The sequence below is a fragment of the Mauremys mutica genome, chromosome 5 (assembly GCF_020497125.1).
Source record: "Mauremys mutica isolate MM-2020 ecotype Southern chromosome 5, ASM2049712v1, whole genome shotgun sequence".
In the NCBI taxonomy this organism is placed as follows: Eukaryota; Metazoa; Chordata; order Testudines; family Geoemydidae; genus Mauremys; species Mauremys mutica.
This window is the reverse complement of record NC_059076.1, coordinates 284,427-304,655: the sequence shown is the minus strand read 5'-3', so window position 1 is coordinate 304,655 and position 20,229 is coordinate 284,427. Positions and strand designations below refer to the sequence as shown.

At 45.1% G+C, this 20,229-nt stretch overlaps 1 protein-coding gene across 5 annotated transcripts in view; it reads right to left on the bottom strand.

The window, feature by feature from the left end:
* Positions 1-4,986: 4,986 nt before the first annotated feature.
* Positions 4,987-20,229, bottom strand: part of LOC123371255 (sodium-dependent phosphate transporter 2) — a 77,574-nt gene continuing 62,331 nt past the window's right edge. For 4 of the 5 annotated variants that reach the window (XM_045018637.1, XM_045018634.1, XM_045018636.1 and 1 more), the window contains exons 9-11: positions 14,081-14,266; positions 13,366-13,450; positions 4,987-6,919 (exon numbers count right to left, since the gene is read on the bottom strand). In XM_045018637.1, coding sequence (XP_044874572.1) covers positions 6,755-6,919; positions 13,366-13,450; positions 14,081-14,266 — 436 coding nt within the window. In that variant the 3' untranslated portion in view covers positions 4,987-6,754. Of the gene's footprint in view, positions 6,920-12,692; positions 12,778-13,365; positions 13,451-14,080; positions 14,267-20,229 lie in introns of all 5 variants that reach the window. The other variant, XR_006579733.1, reaches the window with a different exon arrangement.

The window sequence follows — 20,229 nt, the reverse complement described above, 5'->3', positions numbered from 1 at the left end:
AAAAATCTCACTGTATTGGAAAAAAGCCTGTGGCAGGATTAGGTGTGTTAGAGGGACAAGTAAATATAAAGCAAACAGACCGCTCCCCTGTGGCTTGCAACACTGTTTATTTCGGTGCAACCCTGGCTTCAGCTGTTGTGATAGGAACATTGTCTATTTATACAGTTGCTGGCATCCTGTGTTCATTGATTATATTTTGATGGCAATGCAGACAGGCCCAATAGCAGATTGAGAAAAGATCTTAGTTTCGATACATGGGATGAGGTTTTCATGTGCTCTGCCCCCATAATCGAGGCCCGAGATTCAAAAGGACTTGGCAGCCATTGCTGAGCAATTCAGAAAATCTGGGCCCAATTGCATGTGCTGAGTCCATCCGGGAATCCTGGCCTTAATCTCCTGGGAATGGCCAGGAACAAAGGGCGACATGTTTAAACAATCTACTGTTTGAGTTTATATAGGGTGTCATGGTGGCCCATTGGCTTCGGTGGAGCTATGGCCGATTGGCACCAGCTGAGAGTCTGGCCCAGGATTCTTTGCCAGGTTTAGAAATTGATACACTTAAAAACAAATCCCATTTGTTTCTGAAAACTCTTTTAGGTTAATGGTGTGACTCCAGAACCTTTTAGTACCAACTGGCAAAGGGCACAGAGGGAGAACTGGGGGTTACAGGAATCTCCCGAGGCTGTTACTTATTGCTGCTCTAGGTAAGTGGCACGGGCTGGAGCCCAGAGCCCAAACCCCTCCTGCATCCCAGCCCCCTGCCCTGAGCCCCCTGCCACACACTGCACATCTCCTGCATCCCAACCTCCTGCCCTGAGCCCGCTCCTGCACTCTGCATCCCTCCTGCACCCCAAACCCCTTCCCTGAGTCTCCTCATACACCCTGCACCCCTTCTCTGCCCCAACCCCTTGCCCTGAACCCCTTCCTGCACACCGCACCCCTCCACACCCTGCACTCCCTCCTGCACCCCAACCCCCCGCCCCGGCCCTGCATGCAATTTCCCCACCCAGATGTGGCTCTCAGGCCAAAAAGTTTGCCCACCCGATTTAACGTAATGTTGACTAGGCTTTCTTTGAAACCACTTGCCCATTGCCAAAGGCATGTGACTTTACTGATCAAACAGGGAGAAGGAAGGACTTTCAAAGGTACCTGTTTGGCTTTGAACTAGCCTCTTGCTGATTGGGTAGGGAGCACACAGTCCTTCTTCTCCCAGTGTTTAACCACATAGCTTTGGTGCAGGACTGCAGCAGACATCAGTATACTGGCAGGCAGCCTGAACCGGAACATTAGCTATGGGCATCCTTGTAACGCCAGGGTTACGTGTTGAAAGTACCAGAACAGATTTGCGAGGGTGTGCACCACCGCTCCCTGGGGATGGAATGAGAACTTACCAGGCCCTGTACTGGTAGTACCAGAGGGGAATTCTCCTTTAGCTTGTGGGGGCGAAGCAGAGCCCTTTACTTGGTGTTGCTGCTAAGTGGTTCTGCCGTGCAGCCAAGTCACAACCATGATGTCCCAGTGGTTGCAGATGTCCCTGTGCCTTGGTGACATTCATGCTATTCAATATAGCATCATCCTGTGGGCTTTGGGTATTAATGGGATGTAGAGTCCCTGGTAAATAAACCTGGTTTAGCGATAACGCCGTTTCTCTAACAGAATGAGGGTAAGGCTCATCTCTGGGGAATTTCTGCCATTGGGAAGAAGAGTATATTGTATTAGACTGAAATGGGTGTCCTTGTTCCTTTCTGTGCCTCTGGCTTGGCTGCATTGGGAAGGCCTCCTAGGAGAGAGAGCAGCTATGCTGATTTTTACTCCTTGGGTGATGGCTTTCAGTGGTGAGCCCTTAGTCATGGGAGTTAAAACTGCTGAGCATGGCTCATGGCTTTGCTTTCTGCAAGCACTCAGCAGGTGCTGCTGCTCACTTGCTTTGCCTAAAAGTCGGCACTTGTGGGAACTGGGCTTCTTTAGGGCGTGAGATAACGAGTCAGACACACGGTCGATGGGTCCTCAAATGGACAAGCAACTGCAATGTTACACAGACGATGGAGGCTTCCCACGGCTGGCAATCAAAGCTGCTTGTGTTACCGTTACCTGTTCTCCTGACCAGCACATGCTGTGCTTAGTTCACGGACACTGTGTGCTCCAAATCTCCCCAGTTCCTCCACTAAGTCTGGGGAAGCCCTGGGGACTCCCCTGTAAAACTGGGGAATGCTCCTCTCTGGGCCAATATGCCGTTATGCGGCCCCATTCTCAGGGTGACATGTGATGGATCTAGCCTGCAAAGAGCAGAGGCATATGTAACAATGGTGTTCTCTGCGGAAATGCCACGATCGGTACCGTCTCTGAGGCTACATGGTAATGGGGTTTCATAACTGCAATGAGCACCGTAGGGAATCCTCCATTCCTCTCCTTTCTCATTCTGCTAGCCCTGCAGCTCCCTTCTGACACCTTGCACCCACTAGCTACTTTCTCAGACCCACCCCCACTCACTTTAATGGGCTCAAATTCTTGCAAGAAATTCTCATAAGCTTTTAGCTGAAAAGGTTGGAAATCTCAGCTTTTGTTGCACTCTTGTTTTAGGGCCAGTTTCAAAAGCTCAGTGCCCAACAGTTCTCACTGGTCTGCTGGCAGAGCCCTTTTGAAAATCTGGCCGCTTCATGGAGGGGCCTACCAGGGAACTGAACTCCTTAGAAAACCCAGTCCTAAGTCTTTGCTTTGTTGGGGGGAGCAGACAGGGAGAGCCCCACCCACTCTCTGCCTCAGATGTTCCATGGTTGTGGGGCTTGTTCCATTTGCATGTAGGGGACCAAGAATTCCTTCTCCACGTGCCTTTGCAATGGTGTCACTTGCTTTGTTGGTGTGATGGTGCCGCTGCTCCTGGAGTGTTCCCGGAATCCCGGCTCATTGTCCCTGACGTGTATCCATGTGTGTGGCTGTCAGCCCAAATGGATTGTCATGTGCCTTCCCAGAAGCAATGCACCATCTCAGTTTTGCCCAGAGATGGAGTAGGACGTGACTCACACAGGACATGCCACCTGCTTGGTTCAGCTTTGCATCTGACTTGATTGTACCAGCTATTCAGTCAACACTCCAGGCCGTTGGGAAAGGAGCAGTTTGCTCTGTGGTGTGTAGCACTGTGCTTGCCCCATGTTTCTGATCAGTGCGGGAAGCAGAGTAGTGGGTGCCTATCCACGATCAGCAAACAAGTAACCTGCTGCTGCTGTGTGTCACACACAGCCCCCTCCTGCAGAGAGAGAGAGAGAGTGGAGTGCGAGTGTGTGTTCTTTTTGCCAGAGTCCTCTCCTGTGCCATGGCTGTCGTGCTCTTCTCCCATCTCACTCTGAGGTTTTTTTACATGGTCTCTTAGCCTTCTGTGCCTAGATACCCCCTGGGTTCCAGGCTGCCCTTTGTGAGAATGGTGCCACGTGTGTGCTCATCCGGAGGGGCAGAGGCTCCTGTCAATGTAAGGCCTGCTGTGGATGTATATTCAGAACCACAGCCACCCCCTCTGAAAGCACATCTCGTTCAGGCCAGCGCTCTCTCCTCCCACAAAGCACTCCCCCCGCTCCTTTGAGAAATCTTTCAGCAGCCTCCCTGAGTCTTACATTCTTAGCATGGGGCTATTACGCGGTTTTGTCACTCAGTCACCTACCATAAATCCCACCCTCAAGGCCAAAACTCTACAGCTTTTATATAATTTCAGAGTGTTTGACCATTAAAAACCACTGTTCCGTCTGTCACTGGACAAACCTGGTGGAATTAACATAAACCTTCCTGAATTAGGGTTAATCCCTTTGGGGTCCATTACATTAAACATGCCATTGTGTATGTAGCTCTGCTAGGAGGCAGGGGAGACTAATGTCATTCCTCCGGTGATCAGCCCTTTGAAGCCACTCCTGGAGGGGTGGGTATGGATTAGTTCACGCTGGATTCTCCAGGGACTAACAGATAAAAAGGGTTTGGGGATAAATAGCTCAGGGCCTTCTTCCTGATCCAGCAAATGGACAGAACACCTGGTCCATGGAGTAGCCGAATCCTAAGGTGTGGCTGAAGGACTGGGCCTACTGAGGCTCGATAAAGACCATGCTAGTTCTGAGCTGAAGCTGTGATGAACTGGAAACCACAAGGAGACCCATTGGATGGGGTTTTTAAGGCCTGTTCCTGCCAGAGATCTGCGGTGAGCTCTGGCAAGCCTATTAGCATGCATGTAGGTTCTTTTATTGTTAATGTTTTCTCTGCGGTGCTTTTACCTTATGGATAAGATAGGCCTGCCTAGGAAGTGCTGTGTGGTACCTTACAATGGTGGGCAATTGCACTTTTGGTCTCTGAATACAAAGTAAGCAGGCCTGCTTAGGCAGAGGCTCTTGCTTGGGATATCTCTGTATAGTCAGGGGATGTGCAGCCTGGAAATACCCCGGGCAGAAGGGATTGAGGTGCAGGTCTCCATTCGACAACCCGGTGAGCCTGAAGCCCAGAGTGGGTGCCCTTGCTGGACCACAGAGGGGGATTATAGGAGCAGTTCTCTTGAAGCATGACACCATCACGATGGAAATGTTTGTGGCTTCCACTGACGGGGAGTTTCCCTGAAGCGCCCTGTCTGTTTGAACCAGCCAGCAGGGCAGGAGTTGCTGAATACACGGCAGCATCGAGGGGACACTAATATGCATCTGCCCAGGACACTTGCACCAGGAGCCATCACTGGATCAGGCTGTGGTGATTCAGGAGAGAGGGGGTGTGTGCTGGGATTGCCAGACCAACAGAAATCAGGGAAGGGGTTGGTAGCTGTTCCGAGTTCCTTTATTGGAGCTACTACTGTCAAAATCTATCCAAGGACTCAAGTGGACAAAAACCAACCAGGATCTGAACAAAGGCAAAGTGTAAGTTCTAGCTGCCCACGGTAAGAAATCTTTAGCACTTGTGCCTTTTCCAGTCATGCCTGACGTAGATGAGTAACATTCAAAAAATTCACAAGGCAAACAAACAATGATAGGGGCTATTTATCTTTTTATTATAAATTTAGTATGAATGACCAATGGAAAAAGTCATAACAGAGTACCAAGAATGTTTGTCTATCAAAATTTTAGCAGCATTTAAACAGTACTAGGTTCCCATCTCCATCCAAACACTGGCTTCCACCCCCAGAACAGTAACCTCAGCCTGAATGGCATCAAGACTCCTAGGCTGAGATTTAAGCCACACTTGTTCCATGTAATCCCCTGCGCTGCTGTGACAATCTCAACCTAAACATGTGTATCCACAGACTCTCTGTTCCTGTAGGGCCAGACTCTCATCCCCACACAGGTCATGTCTGCACCACAATCGACAGGGTCATTGCAGTCTGGCTAAAAACAGCAGGGTAGGCTAGGAATGCAAGTTTGTACCCAGCCTGCACCGAGGCCTGACACACCACATCCGCACTGCTATTGTTAGCCATGCTGGTTCAGGCATGTCTGCCTGTGCTGCAGTCACACCTGCCCTTAGTCACAACGAGCAGCATCTTATTCCACTGAAGAACACAGGGAGGGAGGAGGGAACTACTCAACATGCAAACCTGGCCCTAGAGTGTTTGTTAGTATCCAAACACAGGCTGATCCGACAGCCTCAATTACACAACTGTACTCCTGAAAGCAATTCATTCATGGGGCAGGGCCCATTATTATTCATTACTTTCTAATCCCCAAGTGCCAGGCATGCTTATTACCTAGCTACCTTCCTCAATTTCTATGCGTGACTTTAGAGTACAGGCCATGGAATCCCCCACCCATTTCTCCGAGAGTCTGTGGTGGAGAACTATTAGGGAAGGAGAAGATATTTAAGGCTTGATCTTGCTCCTGTTCAGGTTGATGGCAGGACTGGGTTCAGATTTGACAGGAGTGGGGGAAGATGGAAGATGAATATTTAGTGTATTTCAGATTCAAAACATAATTAAGTTAGTTGACTAATCACATGAACAGTAGTATTAAGCATACAGAATAACGAGAACAGGCATAACTGTAAAATACATTTTTTTTGCTAGTTACAATCAAACATGAACAGAACTATCCCAGCTTTGCTGGTGATAGCTTAGTGAAAACAATCTTTAATTAGAAGTGGGAACATACAGGTACACACACGGGTAGACGACAACATAACTCTAGCAAGCTATTTCCCTGCTTCTTTGGTACTTTCTAAACTTTCTTATCCAAAATATATAAGGGAAATGCACCATTAAAAAGTTACTGTTTGTAAGTATTTACAAAAGCGGTTGCCATATAGTATTGTACACAAAGATCAATCTGATATGAACAAAGTTATCTTACGAAAAGCACTTATGCACATGTTTTGTTCCAGTATCTTTTAACTTTAAAAAAATTCATGTTATGCAATCCTGTACCTCGCTTTATCTTATATCAAATAGACAAGAAACATTTCCCAATCCATACTCTTCTTTAAAAGATTAAAAAAATCGCCACTGAAATGTTACATTATGTACAAACTTTACTAAATATTAAATTCTAGGCAATATTTTCACCCCACTTATAATATAACTTAGGTACTATTCCCTACTATATGCATATATTTCTTTAATATATAAGAACGGCACCACATTATATCACCATGTCACCAATAGGACACATTGTTATATACAGTAGATAAGAAGTTAGATATGGAAGATGAATCCTTGCCAACTAGCACTTCCATTGGACAGGTTAATAGGGGCTCTTCTCCTCCCCCGCCACGGGCTACTCTGCTTGTTTCATGGGGAAGTGGCAATTCAGACATAGGGCAGAATCCCATACATCAAGATCGCCATGACTCCAGCACTGAACAAGCCAGCAACAGGAACTGTCACAAACCAGGCCAGAAAGATGTTGCGGAACAGACGCCAGTCAACAGCCTTCTTTGAACGTATCCAGCCGACTGCCACCACTGAACCAACCTTGGGAGTTTGAGAAGAGGGTTAGGAGATACAAGGTTAACATCTAAAAGCCTCTAAGAGACTTCTATGACCAATCCAATGCCAATCTGCTGATACCCAGCAATGTAAGTAGCCAAGATCTTACAATAATGCAGACTTCAGTGAAGAGTGATGCTTTGTTAAAGGATGGCTGGAATTTAGCTCTTGCAGGTTGCTGGGGTTAAAAAAAAAAAATGAAGAAAAACCCCTCAGCAGCTGACTCTGAAATGCCTTTCCTAGTATATGCCTCAGCTTAAAGCCGCTTCATGAGATTCCGGTATCTCAGTCAAATGGCACTTAACTCTGCTATGTCAATGCAGGTCTATGTGCCTCTGCCTTTTTAGGCCCCAGTCCTGCAATGAGCTCTACATAGGCAGAGCACTGCACCCACCCAGAGCCTGTTGACTTAGATAGGCCCTGCATGGACATAGGGATCATACTGTGTGGGGCTCACTGCAGAATTGAGGCCTTAGACCAGACGTGGGCAAACTACGGCCCGCGGGCCACATCCAGCCCCTGAGCTCCCGGTCCCTCCCCTGCAGCCGGGCCGCGCTCTGGCCCGCCGCTCCCGCTGGGCAGCGTGGGGAGCACAGCTGGCTCTGGCCGGGTGTCGCGGCTGCGAGCTCCTGCTGCTGGTAAGGGGGCGGGGAGCGGCGGGGTTGGGTAAGGGAGCGGAGGTTCTAGGGGGGCAGTCAAGGGATGGGCGACAGGAAGGGTTGGGAGTGGGAGTCCCGGGGAGCCTGTCAGGGGGCGGGGATGTGGATGGGGTCAGGAGGGCAGTCAGGGGACTGGGAGGATCCCAGGGGGAAGTTAGGGGCAGGGGGTCCTGGGAGGGTGTGGTCAGGGGACAAGGAGCAGAGGGCGGTTGGATAAGGGGTGGCTGAGAATTCTTCCTAAAGGGAAGGCCCCAATCCCAGTTGCACTGTTCTCAACAGGAATCTTTCCATTGAGCGCAAAGCGGAGCTGGATTTGGTCCTAAATGGCATCTTTGCCTGGACTAGACTGAACCACATTAATTTTTTTAAATAAAAACTTCCCTGCATTTAAAGAGGTTTAGAGACATTGGGTGGAGCAAGGTGTTTTAGGAGAGGGTGAAGAGAGACACTTTCCCTGTGGGAGTAAGTTAAGAGAAGATTTCACCTAATGAGATCATGAGAGTATAAAAACCCGTTCGAAGAGAAACTTATTAGCTATGTAACATTTAATCTGAATAAACCCATCAGTCACTGATACGCTAGCCTGGGGCTAGCAACTACTGTAGATGGCTCCAGATGGTTTGCAGTTGTCTAGAGGAGAAGCGGCAACCAGCCTAAATAAAGAGAAACGCAACAACAGCAGATTTCTGAATAGCCCCTTAGTCCAAAGAAAACTGTGTCTAGAAAGGATCGTGATGCTTGGCTCCTTAATGATACATTTAGGGCTTCTTTTGGGGAGGTTATTTATAGCAATTTTGAGTTTATGTAGATGTTTGCTTGCTTGGAAAGGAGAGGCAAGGAAAAGAGAGGAGTTGTTGCCTTGTAAATCAGAGCTATATACACGTGCACTGAGGATGAGATGGAAATAGGAGACAAACTTGTTGAAAGTCTCTGGATAAGGATAAAAGGGGTAAAAACCAAGGCTGATGTCACGGCAAGGGTCTATTATAGATCAGCTAACCAGAAACAAGAAGTGCACGAGGCTTTTTTTTGAGCAACTAACAAAATCGTCCAAAGCACAGGACTTGGTGGTGATGGGGGACTTCAACCAGACTTCTGCTGGGAAAATAACGCAGCAGAGCACAGATTATCCAACAAGTTCTTAGAACATACTGGAGACTATTTTTTGTTTCAGAAGGTGAAGAAAACAACTAGGGGAGAGGCTGTTTTAGATGTGATTTTGACAACTAGGGAGAAACTGATTGAGAATTTGAAAGTGGAAGGCAGCTTGAGTAAAAGTGATCGTAAAATGATAGAATTCATGATTCTACAGAATGGGGTAGGAGGGAAAACAGCAGAATAAAGATAATGAATTTCAAGAAGGCAGACTTTAGCAAATTCAGGGAGTTGGTAGGTAAGATCCCATGGTAAGCAAGTCTAAGGGGAAAAACAGTTCAAGAGAGTTGGCAGTTTTTCAAAGAGACATTATTAACGGCACAAGAGCAAACTATCTCACTGTGTAGGAAAGATAGGAGGCATGGCAAAAGACCACCATGGCTTAACCAGGAGATCTTCAGTGATCTGAAGCTCAAAAAAGAGCCCTAAAAAGTGGAAACTAGGTTAAATTACAAAGGATGAATATAAAAAAAACCCCAACACAATCATGTAGGGACAAAATGAAATTAAACTAGCTAGAGACATAAAAGGTAACAAAAAAACATTGACCATATACAAGCAAGAGGAAGACCAAGGACAGGGTAGGCCCATTACTCAATGAGGGGGGAAAGACAGTAACAGAAAATATGTAAATGGCAGACGTGCTAAATGACTTTTTTGTTTGTTTTCACCAAAAAGTTTAGTGGTGATTGGACATCTACCATAGTGAACACCAGTGATGAGGTAGGATCTGAGGCTATAACAGAGAAAGAACAAGTTAAAAAATTACTTAGACAAGTCAGATGTCTTCAGTTCAGCAGGCCAGATGAAATACATCCTAGAATACTCAAGGAGCTGACTGAGGAGATATCTGACCCATTAGCAATTATCTTTGAAAACTCATGGAAGACAGGCGAGATTCCAGAGGACAGGAAGAGGGCAAATAATGCCCATCTATAAAAAGGAGAATAAGGATAACCTGGGGGATTATAAACCAGTCATTTTAACTTCAGTACCCAGAGATATAATCGCGCAGATAACCACGCACATCAATTCGCAAACCCCTGGAAAGTAACAAGGTGATAAGTAACAGTCAGCATGAATTTGTCAAGAACAAATCATGTCAAACCACCCTAATTGCTTTGTTTGACAGGGTAACAAGCCTTGTGGATGGGGGGGGGGAAGTGGTAGATGTGGTATATCTTGACTTTAATAAGGCTTTTGATATTGTCTCTCAAGACTGTCTCAGAAACAAACTAGGGAAATACAATCTAGATGGAGTACTATAAGATGGGTGCATAACTGCTTGGGAATCTATTTCCAGAGAGTAGTTATCAGTGATTCATAGTTAAGCTGGAAGGGCATATTGAATGGGGTCCTACAGGGATCAGTTCTGGCTCTGGGTCTGTTCAGTATCTTTATAAATGATGTAGATAATGGTATAGTGAGTATATTTATAAAGTTTGCGGACGGTATATTTATAAAGTTTGGGAGGGGATAGCAAAGTGTTTTGAAGGATAGCATTAAAATTCAAAATGATCTGGACAAACTGGAGAAATTGTCTGAAGTTAATAGGATGAAATTCAATAAGGACAAATGTAAAGTATTCCACTTAGGTAGGAACAATCAATTGCACCCATACAAAATGGGAAATGACTGCCTAGGAAGGAATACTGCAGAAAGAGATTTGTGGGTTACAGTGGACCACAAGCTAAATATGAGTCAAGAATATATCACTGTTGCAAAAAAAAGCAAACATCATTTTGGGATGTATTAGCAGCAGTGTTGTAAGCAAGGCACCAGAAGTAATTCTTCCGCTCTACTCCACGCTGATACGGCCTAAGCTGGAGTATTGTGTCCAGTTCTGGGTGCCACATTTCAGGAAAGATGTGGACAAATTGGAGGAAGTCCAGAGAAGAGCAACAAAAATGATTTAAAGGTCTAGAAAACGTGACCTATGAGGGAAGATTGAAAAGAATTGGGTTTGTTTAATCTGGAGAAGAGAAGACCGAGAGGGGACATGATGACACTTAAGTACATAAAAGATTGTTACAAGGAGGAGGGAGAAAAATTGTTCTCCTTAACCTCTGAGGACAGGACAAGAAGCAATGGGCTTAAATTGCAGCAAGGGTGGTTTAAGTTGGACATTGGGAAAAACTTCCTAACTGTCAGAGTGGTTAAGCACTGGAATAAATTGCCTAGGGAGGTTGTGGAATCTCCATGATTGGAGGTTTTCAAGAACAGGTTAGACAGACATCTGCCAGGAAAGGTCTAGTTATTACTAGTCCTGTCTGGAGTGCACAGGGCTGGTTGATCTATTGAAGTCCCTTCTGGTCCTACACTTCTGTGTCCAAAAATCAGGGTCTTTCAAGGCTCTCTCTGTAAATATCGTAATGAGTAATATTTGTAATGTTCCCTAGCACACTTTAATGTAGAACTCTCTCAAACAGCACTATGTTATAGCACTCTAGTGAACCTTTAGTGCGCACCAGCAGGGCCTACACGGACCAATTAATGTGCAATGTATTAGTGCACTTTAGAAATCACAGCACCGCAGTCTGCATTAGTGCTCTGTGCAAACAAGCTCTTAGATACAAGTAAACATGTCTGGTGTTTACTGGATAAAAAACAGGTGTTTTCTGGATAAAAAACAGGTGTTTTGTTTGTCTGTTTTTGATATCGGGGTGTATTATCAGTTCAAACTTACAATCAGAAGTCCTACATATATTATACATTTCACACAATTTTTGTATCAGCTTGTATCTCCAAGCTATTGTGTAAGGTCACTGTATCAAATTTCAGGCTGGTTTAGTGTGTAAGCAAGATGTAATTTTTGGTTTTTCTTGGAATTTAAAAAGATATCAGCAATGACGGCATTGGTAAATCCAGCTCTAAACACTATGAAAGTTTAGTTTATTAATAATGATTTTGATGAATTAAAGATTAGGAAAGCAGTTAAAACTTCAAAAGAGAAAAACAAAAATGATTTGTAGATATTCGATGACAGCTACTTTCAGATTGGTTTCAGATCAGTGCAGTTTGCCTTCATATGCTCTGTTTAACTACAGATGTATAGAACAAGTACTTCTGCATTCAACAGTGGTGCCTGCTAAAATACACACTTCTGTGCAGAGGATGTTTATAACACCCATTTTCCATTGTTATTTCAGTGCATAGACAAGCTCATCAAATCTGCCTGTCACGTGCAGCACAAGCTATTCAGAAGCCCCTGTGTGTTAAATCGCCGGCTTCATGGGTTAGAAGAAATACAGGCTAACTCGACTAAACGCCTGGTTCCAGAGTAACTTTCTGGCATGCGAAACAATGGCCAAAATCGAAAGCTCCAGGCTCTGCTGCTACAACTGGCTCCTTGGGGATGGAACCTGCTTGGCTCACAAATATTATTATACCTTGCAACAGCCAAAAGGTACCGAACGTTTTGGGGTTAGTGACTAAAGCCACAGGGACTCTGTGCCCTCCTGGATCTCTCCACAGGGACAGGGGTCTGGCTGTTGCAAAACTAAAGATTTTTCCTTTTAAATTTCAGAGCTTCTCACAGAATAGGAATGTTGCATTTCTACTTGCCATAATTATCAATTTAAGCTAATTGTCTGAACACTACATGGTGCATATGCTCCGTGCTTTATTGAGGATGCTCAACATAAGGCCGCTAAACATATGTTAACTTGACTACCGAAGTCTACAATAAGGTATACATGTAACATTGTGAACAGTAAACTGGTCAGTTTCACACTGGCCAAATTAACATGGTAAGAACCTTAAACTTTCCACCCTTTTGTGCAATTGCTCAGTCTTAACTTTGCATCTGTGTAGTTCTTTGTTTGTTTGTTTTGTGGTCATCAAAATCTATTTGGTGCAAAACATAATGAAGGCAAAATGCAACAATCAGCATTTCTCATAATTTGACTGTTCTAGATTGATATTATCACTGCAAACTCCAATACCTTGCAATGAGTGGAGCTTATTGGAATACCCACATTTGAGGCTACAAGTACCGTTAGCGCACACATTACTTCAATGCAAAATCCACTGTGAAGAAATAAAAAAAGATAGATGGAAATGTTGTAGTATAAGAGTTACATGAAGGAAATCCCATGCCATGCACTTATCAAGACAGTGAAGTATGAACGATGGAAGGTGTCATAGCCTCTGAACACTGAGGAATGCTACAGATCTAGGCTCAAATGGCATGATCAAAGAAAAGCAAATCCTCTGCTTCTACTCCCAACATACTATGGAACTGTTTAATTTTGCTTGTGATCATTCTCTCTTTAGAGCTGTGGATGACGTATTTGTGAAGGGTTACTTTGGGTGGAGCCTATCGAGTTCAAACCCCGTATGCTCCTATGCCCCAGTTACAATTGATTTTCAATCTGAAAATCAAAAATGTATTTTTTACAGTGAACATTTCCAGTTCTCCATCGATGTAAATATCTTTGTTTGTTTTTGACAGAACAGAACTGGGCCATGCCTCATACATTTGATTTTGCCTTGCAGAAGAGAACTATTTCAGCTTTTCCCTGCATTGAATCATGCCATTGTACAGCGACCTGAGCAGCAAACTTAAAGATGTACAGTCCAGACTGCCATGACTGCAGTCACATGGCAAAAGCATACCTTGCAGTGTGTAGTACTGACAGGAAGTCCAACATTGGAAGCTACCACAACTGTGAACGCCGAAGCCAACTCAATAGTGAATCCACTGCAGGAAGCATAAGAAAACACTTCACAGTCACTCTTTGTATCAGTTTGGACTGACACCATGCAGTGTGCCAAAGTCTTACCAGTATCTTCTTTAACTGTTTACCTCCAGCTGATTTGGTCATAGAATTACATTAGGAGAACAATGGACTACTGAATAATGGAAACAATACACACTAGTTATCTGCATTAAACTAGTTGCTCAGCTCACTGCTTCAGGCTGTTTTACTACTCTACAGTCCAGTGAATCATGCTTAATTAGTCATTAGGTTAGTGGCAGCAGAGGTCTAGTATGCATTTAAAGCAAAAATAAGAGTCAGATTCATATTTTTAATGTTATGAAGCACATGGGGAAAGCTAATTTTTGTCATTTCCAAATGTCATAGTTTCACATGCTAATTAGGACAGCAGTAGAATACTTTTGTCAACTAGACCTCTACAATTCAAACTCATACCACATTCATTTACAGGGATTTTTTTAACAAGGTAGGAGGTCAAACAAGTTACCATTAGAATCAAATCAAAAGCAAACCCAGCAGTCCACACAATTAAAAGCAAAACTACAGCAGCAATTTCTCAAACTAGATCCTATTAGAAATTCAGGCAATCAAATTAGTAATCCTGTACATACCTCGAAGGTGTGATTGGTGTGAGGTCTTTCCCCATTGTCTGGATAACTCTTCTACCCCAGACCCAGAGACCTACACAGATCCCAACACCTCCATAAAACAGCAGCCAGACAGGAGTCACAGCGTCTTGCATTACACCTCCTTGTTCATATATAAGCCAGAGAGCTACCAGAGGACCAATTGCATTGCTGAGAAAATAAAATATATCGGGGTTATAAAAACAGAGGCAAGTGCTTTTCAACAAGTCACATTTGTTGTATTCATTTTTCTCCAAAACTGGGTGTAGCATTATTCTAATCCCACCACATGAAATAGATTAAAACTTTGTACAATGGCATTTGTAACGAAGACTGCAGGGTGTGACAAATGTGATCAGATCCAAATTCGGGAGCCCCTTGTTGCCTACATTTCACTGTTGATCACTATGGCAGAAACTGACAGAAGTTTCTATTAGGCAAATAATTTTCCAGAAATGCTGGATAGTTGGTACCTTACAGATGTCTTGGCGCCATGAAGACGCGACTCCAGAAGGCTCCTGTACAGACCTGACAGATGCTGCTATGGGAAAAATCTTCCGGCTACCATGCCCATGCGCACGCACACACCTGATTGGAATGGACATGAACAAGCACTCGAAGAGCAACAGTTACAAGAATGGCATGCGTCCAGAGGTGAAAGTAAGCCGGTACGGTACAGTACGGCGTACCGGCAGGAGCCAGTATGCCGTGCCAGACCGCACCGGCTTCCACAGCAGGAATTTAAACGGCTCGGAGCTCCCCGGATCTCAGAGCCCTTTAAATCCCACCCGCGGCTCGGCGGCCAGGCTGGGGCCAGGATTTAAAGGGCTCAGAGCTCCCCGCTGCGGCGGGCAGCTCCGAGCCCTTTAAATCCCGCGGCTCGGCTGGGGCCGGGATTTAATGGGCTCAGAGCTCCCCGCTGCTGCGGGCAGCCCAGAGCCCTTTAAATCCTGCCCGCAGCTCGGTGGCCAGGCCGGGGCTGGGATTTAAAGGGCTTGGGGCTCCCTGCAGCGGTGGGAGCTCCGGGCCCTTTAAATCCACGCCCGAGCTTGGCTGCCGGAGCTGCGGTGGGGATTTAAAGGGCCCAGAGCTCTGCGGCGGCCGAGCCCCGGGCCCTTTAATTTGCCCCTGAGCCCCAGTGGCTCCCAGCCACCTCTGCAGTTGGGAGCCCCCGGGTTGATTTAAAGGCCCTGGGGCTCCCAGCCACAGCCGGTGCCCCAGGGCCTTTAAATCTCAAGAGGCCCTGCCTCTTCCAGATGAGGCCACGCCCCCTCAGGACTCCAGCAGTACCAGTAAGTCCTGTAAGTTACTTTCACCCCTGCATGCATCTGATGAAGTGGGTATCACCCACAAAAGCTCATGCTCCAATATGTCTGTTAGTTTATAAGGTGCCACAGGACTCTTTTTTCGCTTTTTACAGATCCAGACTAACACGGCTACCCCTCTGATACAGTTACAAGAAGGTGACTGGTTGGTTTTTTTTTAAATCTCATTTTTGAATGCTCAGGGATGGCAATACTGGGACATGGCTGGTGTGCCTGTGCACCATGTTAAACTCTGGCTGCAATATCAACTCTTTGTGGCCATTTACAGCTATTACAAGGTAAAGCAAATGTCAGGCTGCTCTGACATGACACCGTGGACCCAGCTCTGCGCAGAAGCTGTGCCAGGGTCAGAGAAGGGTACTAGAGAGCTTGTAAGCCAACTTTGTACACACCTCTGACTTGCACTCTGAAAGTAGCAGCAGCACGAATATGTGCAACATCTGTTCTTATGCCTTAGTGCTGATGAGAAGTGTTGCCCTGCAGCTGATCAAGTCAGAATGACATAAAAAGGGAGAGACCTAACGCTAAAATAAATGCTGCATCTAAACTCTCAATTCAATGCTGTTACTCTGTGGTCTTCAGCGATTCCTTTCAGTGACTTAAGAGTCAGAATTATGGAAGAATATGGTGACAGCGTTCAGGGAAAAACCTGCAGTTTCTGGCACCACATCAGAGATCCTTGGTAAGAGTTTACGTCTGCTATGTTGGCTGGATCAAATCTAACATCTGCATTATTCTGTTTCGTATTTTCTCATTAGGAAAAAAATAAATGTAGGAATGTGTGAAGCAGGCCTAAAGGAACTGACATTAAATACTTTTAAATATTTCTTTACCAAATACACGTAGAGGGAACATATTTAACATTCTTATGGCTTAAACCGATCAGCAAGACTATCATGATTGAGGAAAGGAGTTCAGGAGAATGGCAGTTTCTCAAGGCACAACAGCAAATTATCCCCCTGTGAAGGAAAGACAGGAAGAATAGGAAAAGGCCAATATAGCTCCATCAGGAGCTCTTTAGTGACCAGAAAGTCACAAAGGAATCCTTCCAAAAGTGGAAACAAGGACAAATTGCTAAGGAGGAGTATCAAAGAATAGCACAAGCATGTAGGAAAAAAATCAAAAGGGCTAGTGCAGGCCTGCACAACACATGGCCCGTGTGGGCCCTCTGTGCGGCCCGCGGGCAAGCGGCGGGGGGGGGCTGCCGGGTTTATCCCCTGCCCGAGGAGGGCCCGACTTCACAGCCCCATGTGCCGCGCTCCGACCGCCCGGCTGCTGGGTTCGCCCCCTGCCCAAGGGGAGGGGGGCCTGAGGTCAGGGGGGTGTCCAGCTCAGAGGGGCTGGGCTTGGAGCTGGGGGTCAGGGCTGGGGGGGCTGGGATCAGGGGGGCGTCCGGCTCAGAGGGGCTGGGCTCAGAGCTAGGGGTCAGGGGGGTGTCTGGCTCAGAGGGGCTGGGCTCAGAGCTGGGGGTCAGGGCTGCGGGTGGATGGGGTCAGGGGGGTGCTCAGCTCAGAGGTGCTGGGCTCAGAGCTGGGGGGGTTCAGCGGGGCTGTGCGGCGCTGGAGGGGGGTGTTTCAGTGCAGCTGGGGGGGTTTCAGCCCTCAGCTATTTTCTTTGGAGTAATATGGCCCTCGTCACTTTACGAGTTGTGCAGGGCTGGGCTAAGGCACAAAATGAGTTACATAAAAGGTGATAAGAAGAGGTTCTATGAATACATTAGGAGAAAGAAAAAGACAAAGGAACATGAGGTTCTCTACTCAGCAGGAAAGGAAAACCAATCACTGATGACCTCAAGAAGCCTGGGGTGTTTAATGCCTATTTTGCTTCAGTCTTCACTAAAAAGTGAAATGGTGACCAGATACTCCATACAATTAACATTAACAACCGGGGAAAACGAACACAAGCCAAAATATGAAAAGAACAGGTTAAAGAGTATTTAGATAAGTTGGATGTACTCAAGTCAGCAGGACATGATGAAATTCATCCTAAAGTACTTAGTCTTAAGGAACTAGCTGAAGCAATGTCGGAACCGTTAGCAGTTATCGTCGAGAACTCATGGAGGACACGTGAGGTCTCAGAGGACTGGAGAAGGGCAAACACAGTAGTTAACTTTCAAAGGGGAACAAGGAGGACCTGGGGAATTATAGACCAGGCAGCTTAACTTTGATACCTGGAAAGATACTAGAATAAATTATTAAACAATCAATCTGTAAACACCTAGATTAGAACAGGATTATAAGGAATAGCCAGCACAAATTTGTCAAGAACAAACCAACCTAATTTTCTTCTTTAACAGAGTTACTGGCCTGGTAAATGGGGGAGAAGCAGTTGACATGATAAACCCTGATTTTAGTAAGGCTTCTGACACAGTCCTACATGACAGTCTCATAACCAAACTTTGGAAATGTGGTCTAGATGAAATTACTTTAAGTTGCCTATACGACAGATTGAAAGACCCTATAGAAAGAGTAGTTACCAAGGGTTTGCTGTCAAACTGGGAGGGCATATCTAGTGGAGTTCCACAGGGATCAGTCCTGGGTCCAGTACTATTCGATATTTTCATTAAATGACTTGGACAATGGAGTGGAGAATATGCTTTAAAATGTGCAGATAACATCAAGCTGGGAGAGGTTGTCGGGGATGTTCATGGTTTACCTGGTCCTGCCTTACTGCAGGGGGCTCGACTTGATGAGGTCCCTTCCAGCCCTACTTTCCTGTGATTCTATGGATTATCGATATATGCAGCCACTTTAGCAGACTACAGCAGATTTTCAAAAGAGCTCAGCATCCAGCAAAAGCTCCTGTTATTGTCAATAGAGGGAAGCGGAAGCTCAATATTTTTGAGAAATCAGGACACATGCTTCATTTAAGTACCTAAAGGTAAAATGAATGCTTTTGGAAATCTGGCCCCAGTTGTACAGCTGAGGTGAGGTTCTATGAATCCTGTGTCACAATGCCAAGGCTAACACCGCTGAAGAAAGCATACTAACTCTTACCCAAGGCAAATATACTTTACTGATTGTACAGGACTTTCCTTGATATGGTACGTTGCAATATGACTTGCTAATTGGTATTTTCCTTACCCCAACCCAAGGGAGCACAAAAGGAAGATTGCATTGTAATTATCAGATTCTAATCACATCTAAGTGATTACAAAACGGAAGATAAATAATTTTAAAAAGTCAAACACAATTCAATAGACTTAAAATCTAATAGGCAGCTACTCTCTTTACAAACTGATAACAGCGAGTAGGATTCTGAGAATGCAGAGTCCAAGGATGGACAGTTACACTTGTCCTGGGTCCAGGACTGGCTATATTTACTCCTGGCACAGTACCAAAACACACAGCTGGAGCAAGGGACAGCTTTGAGGTCTGATACTGTACAAGGCAAGCCACCAGGGCTAGGAGTTAATCATTTATATCGTTTCAAAACTGGAGTCCCAGCTTTCATTGGAATAAAGTATCAGTGCCTGATCCTGCCCAAGTCGCTGGGAGTCGAGAGTCCTCAGCACCTCCTAGGAAGCACTGAAGCAGAATGCGACCCTTACACTTCACGACTCCTTTTCCCATTTACATGGGGGATGAAAGAGGTGCCCATGATTGTTTGCCACTCCAATTGGTCCTTGGCTTGGGTTCATAGGTCCTGGAGTTTGTCTTTTTCTCTTCAGACTTCTTTTGACAGTCTTTCCATCGTATCCTCGGGCTTTCACATCCTTTCTGGCAGTCCTCTTCCTCACAAGCTCTCTTTGATGGTCTTTCTTTTCCCATACTTACCATATGTCCAGCCCACCTCAACCGTGCACTCTCCAGTCTATCGCTCAGAGTCCCAAGTTCATCTTTCCTCTAATTTCTTCCATGCACACTCTGTGTACCCTCCACTTGCCTGCCATTCTCTTTACTATATTATTTTCCACTACCTGTATCTTCTTTTCTTCCATCTAAAATGAGGCCCTTACTCTCACTCCATTGTTTCATGAGGAATCAAGCTTTAAAATGATGTGAGAAACACTGCATAAATGGATTTTGCTTACAGATCAGTATAATATTTCCATCCCAAGCAAATAACTCCAAGAACTGGCCTGGAGCAGTAATCAGGAAGGAAGTTTCTTTTAGGAATGCATGACAAAAAAAGAGAGACATTCCAATTGCATGGTAAATTGTATTATTTTAAAAGTGGTTTTATTGTTTGACTTTTAATTGGGTAAAAGAGTCTTAGTGATTTGGAGAAAGGCCCTAGCAGCAATAAATGGTTTAAATTAGTAAAAACTCTGAAAAATGGAGATAAAAATCTGATTTTTAGAAGCACTACGCTGATTAAATCCATTGCATATTAAATAAATTTTAGCTAAACATAAGGTAATTTCAATTAGCAAAAATATTCTAAGATTCCCATATGCTGATATATCTTCTAAGGAGTCATTGTGAATGCTTGAGATATAGCTCAGAATGATAAAGTCAATAGAAGCACAAAGGAAATGAGTGGAAGCCTTGTAGTGTAGGATTGCAAACACGATTCTGCCTGGAAGGAAGAAGAGTCACGTGATTGAATCACTTACAATTTTTAAACCAAGACTTCATTGCTGTGCCCACAGTTTGTAGGTCCAAATTACATTATTTAGGTGTTTAAGTACCAGATTTGCATGCCCAAATAAGTAAGTAGACGTCTAAATGCACTTACTGGTACCTGCATTCTTATGGGTGCAGAAACAGACTGGGGGTACGGCCAGGCAGAAAATCTGACTTGAAGGATGTAGTGAAAACTGATCAGTCTCTCCTTTTTATATTGTTACATAATACGGGAACAAAG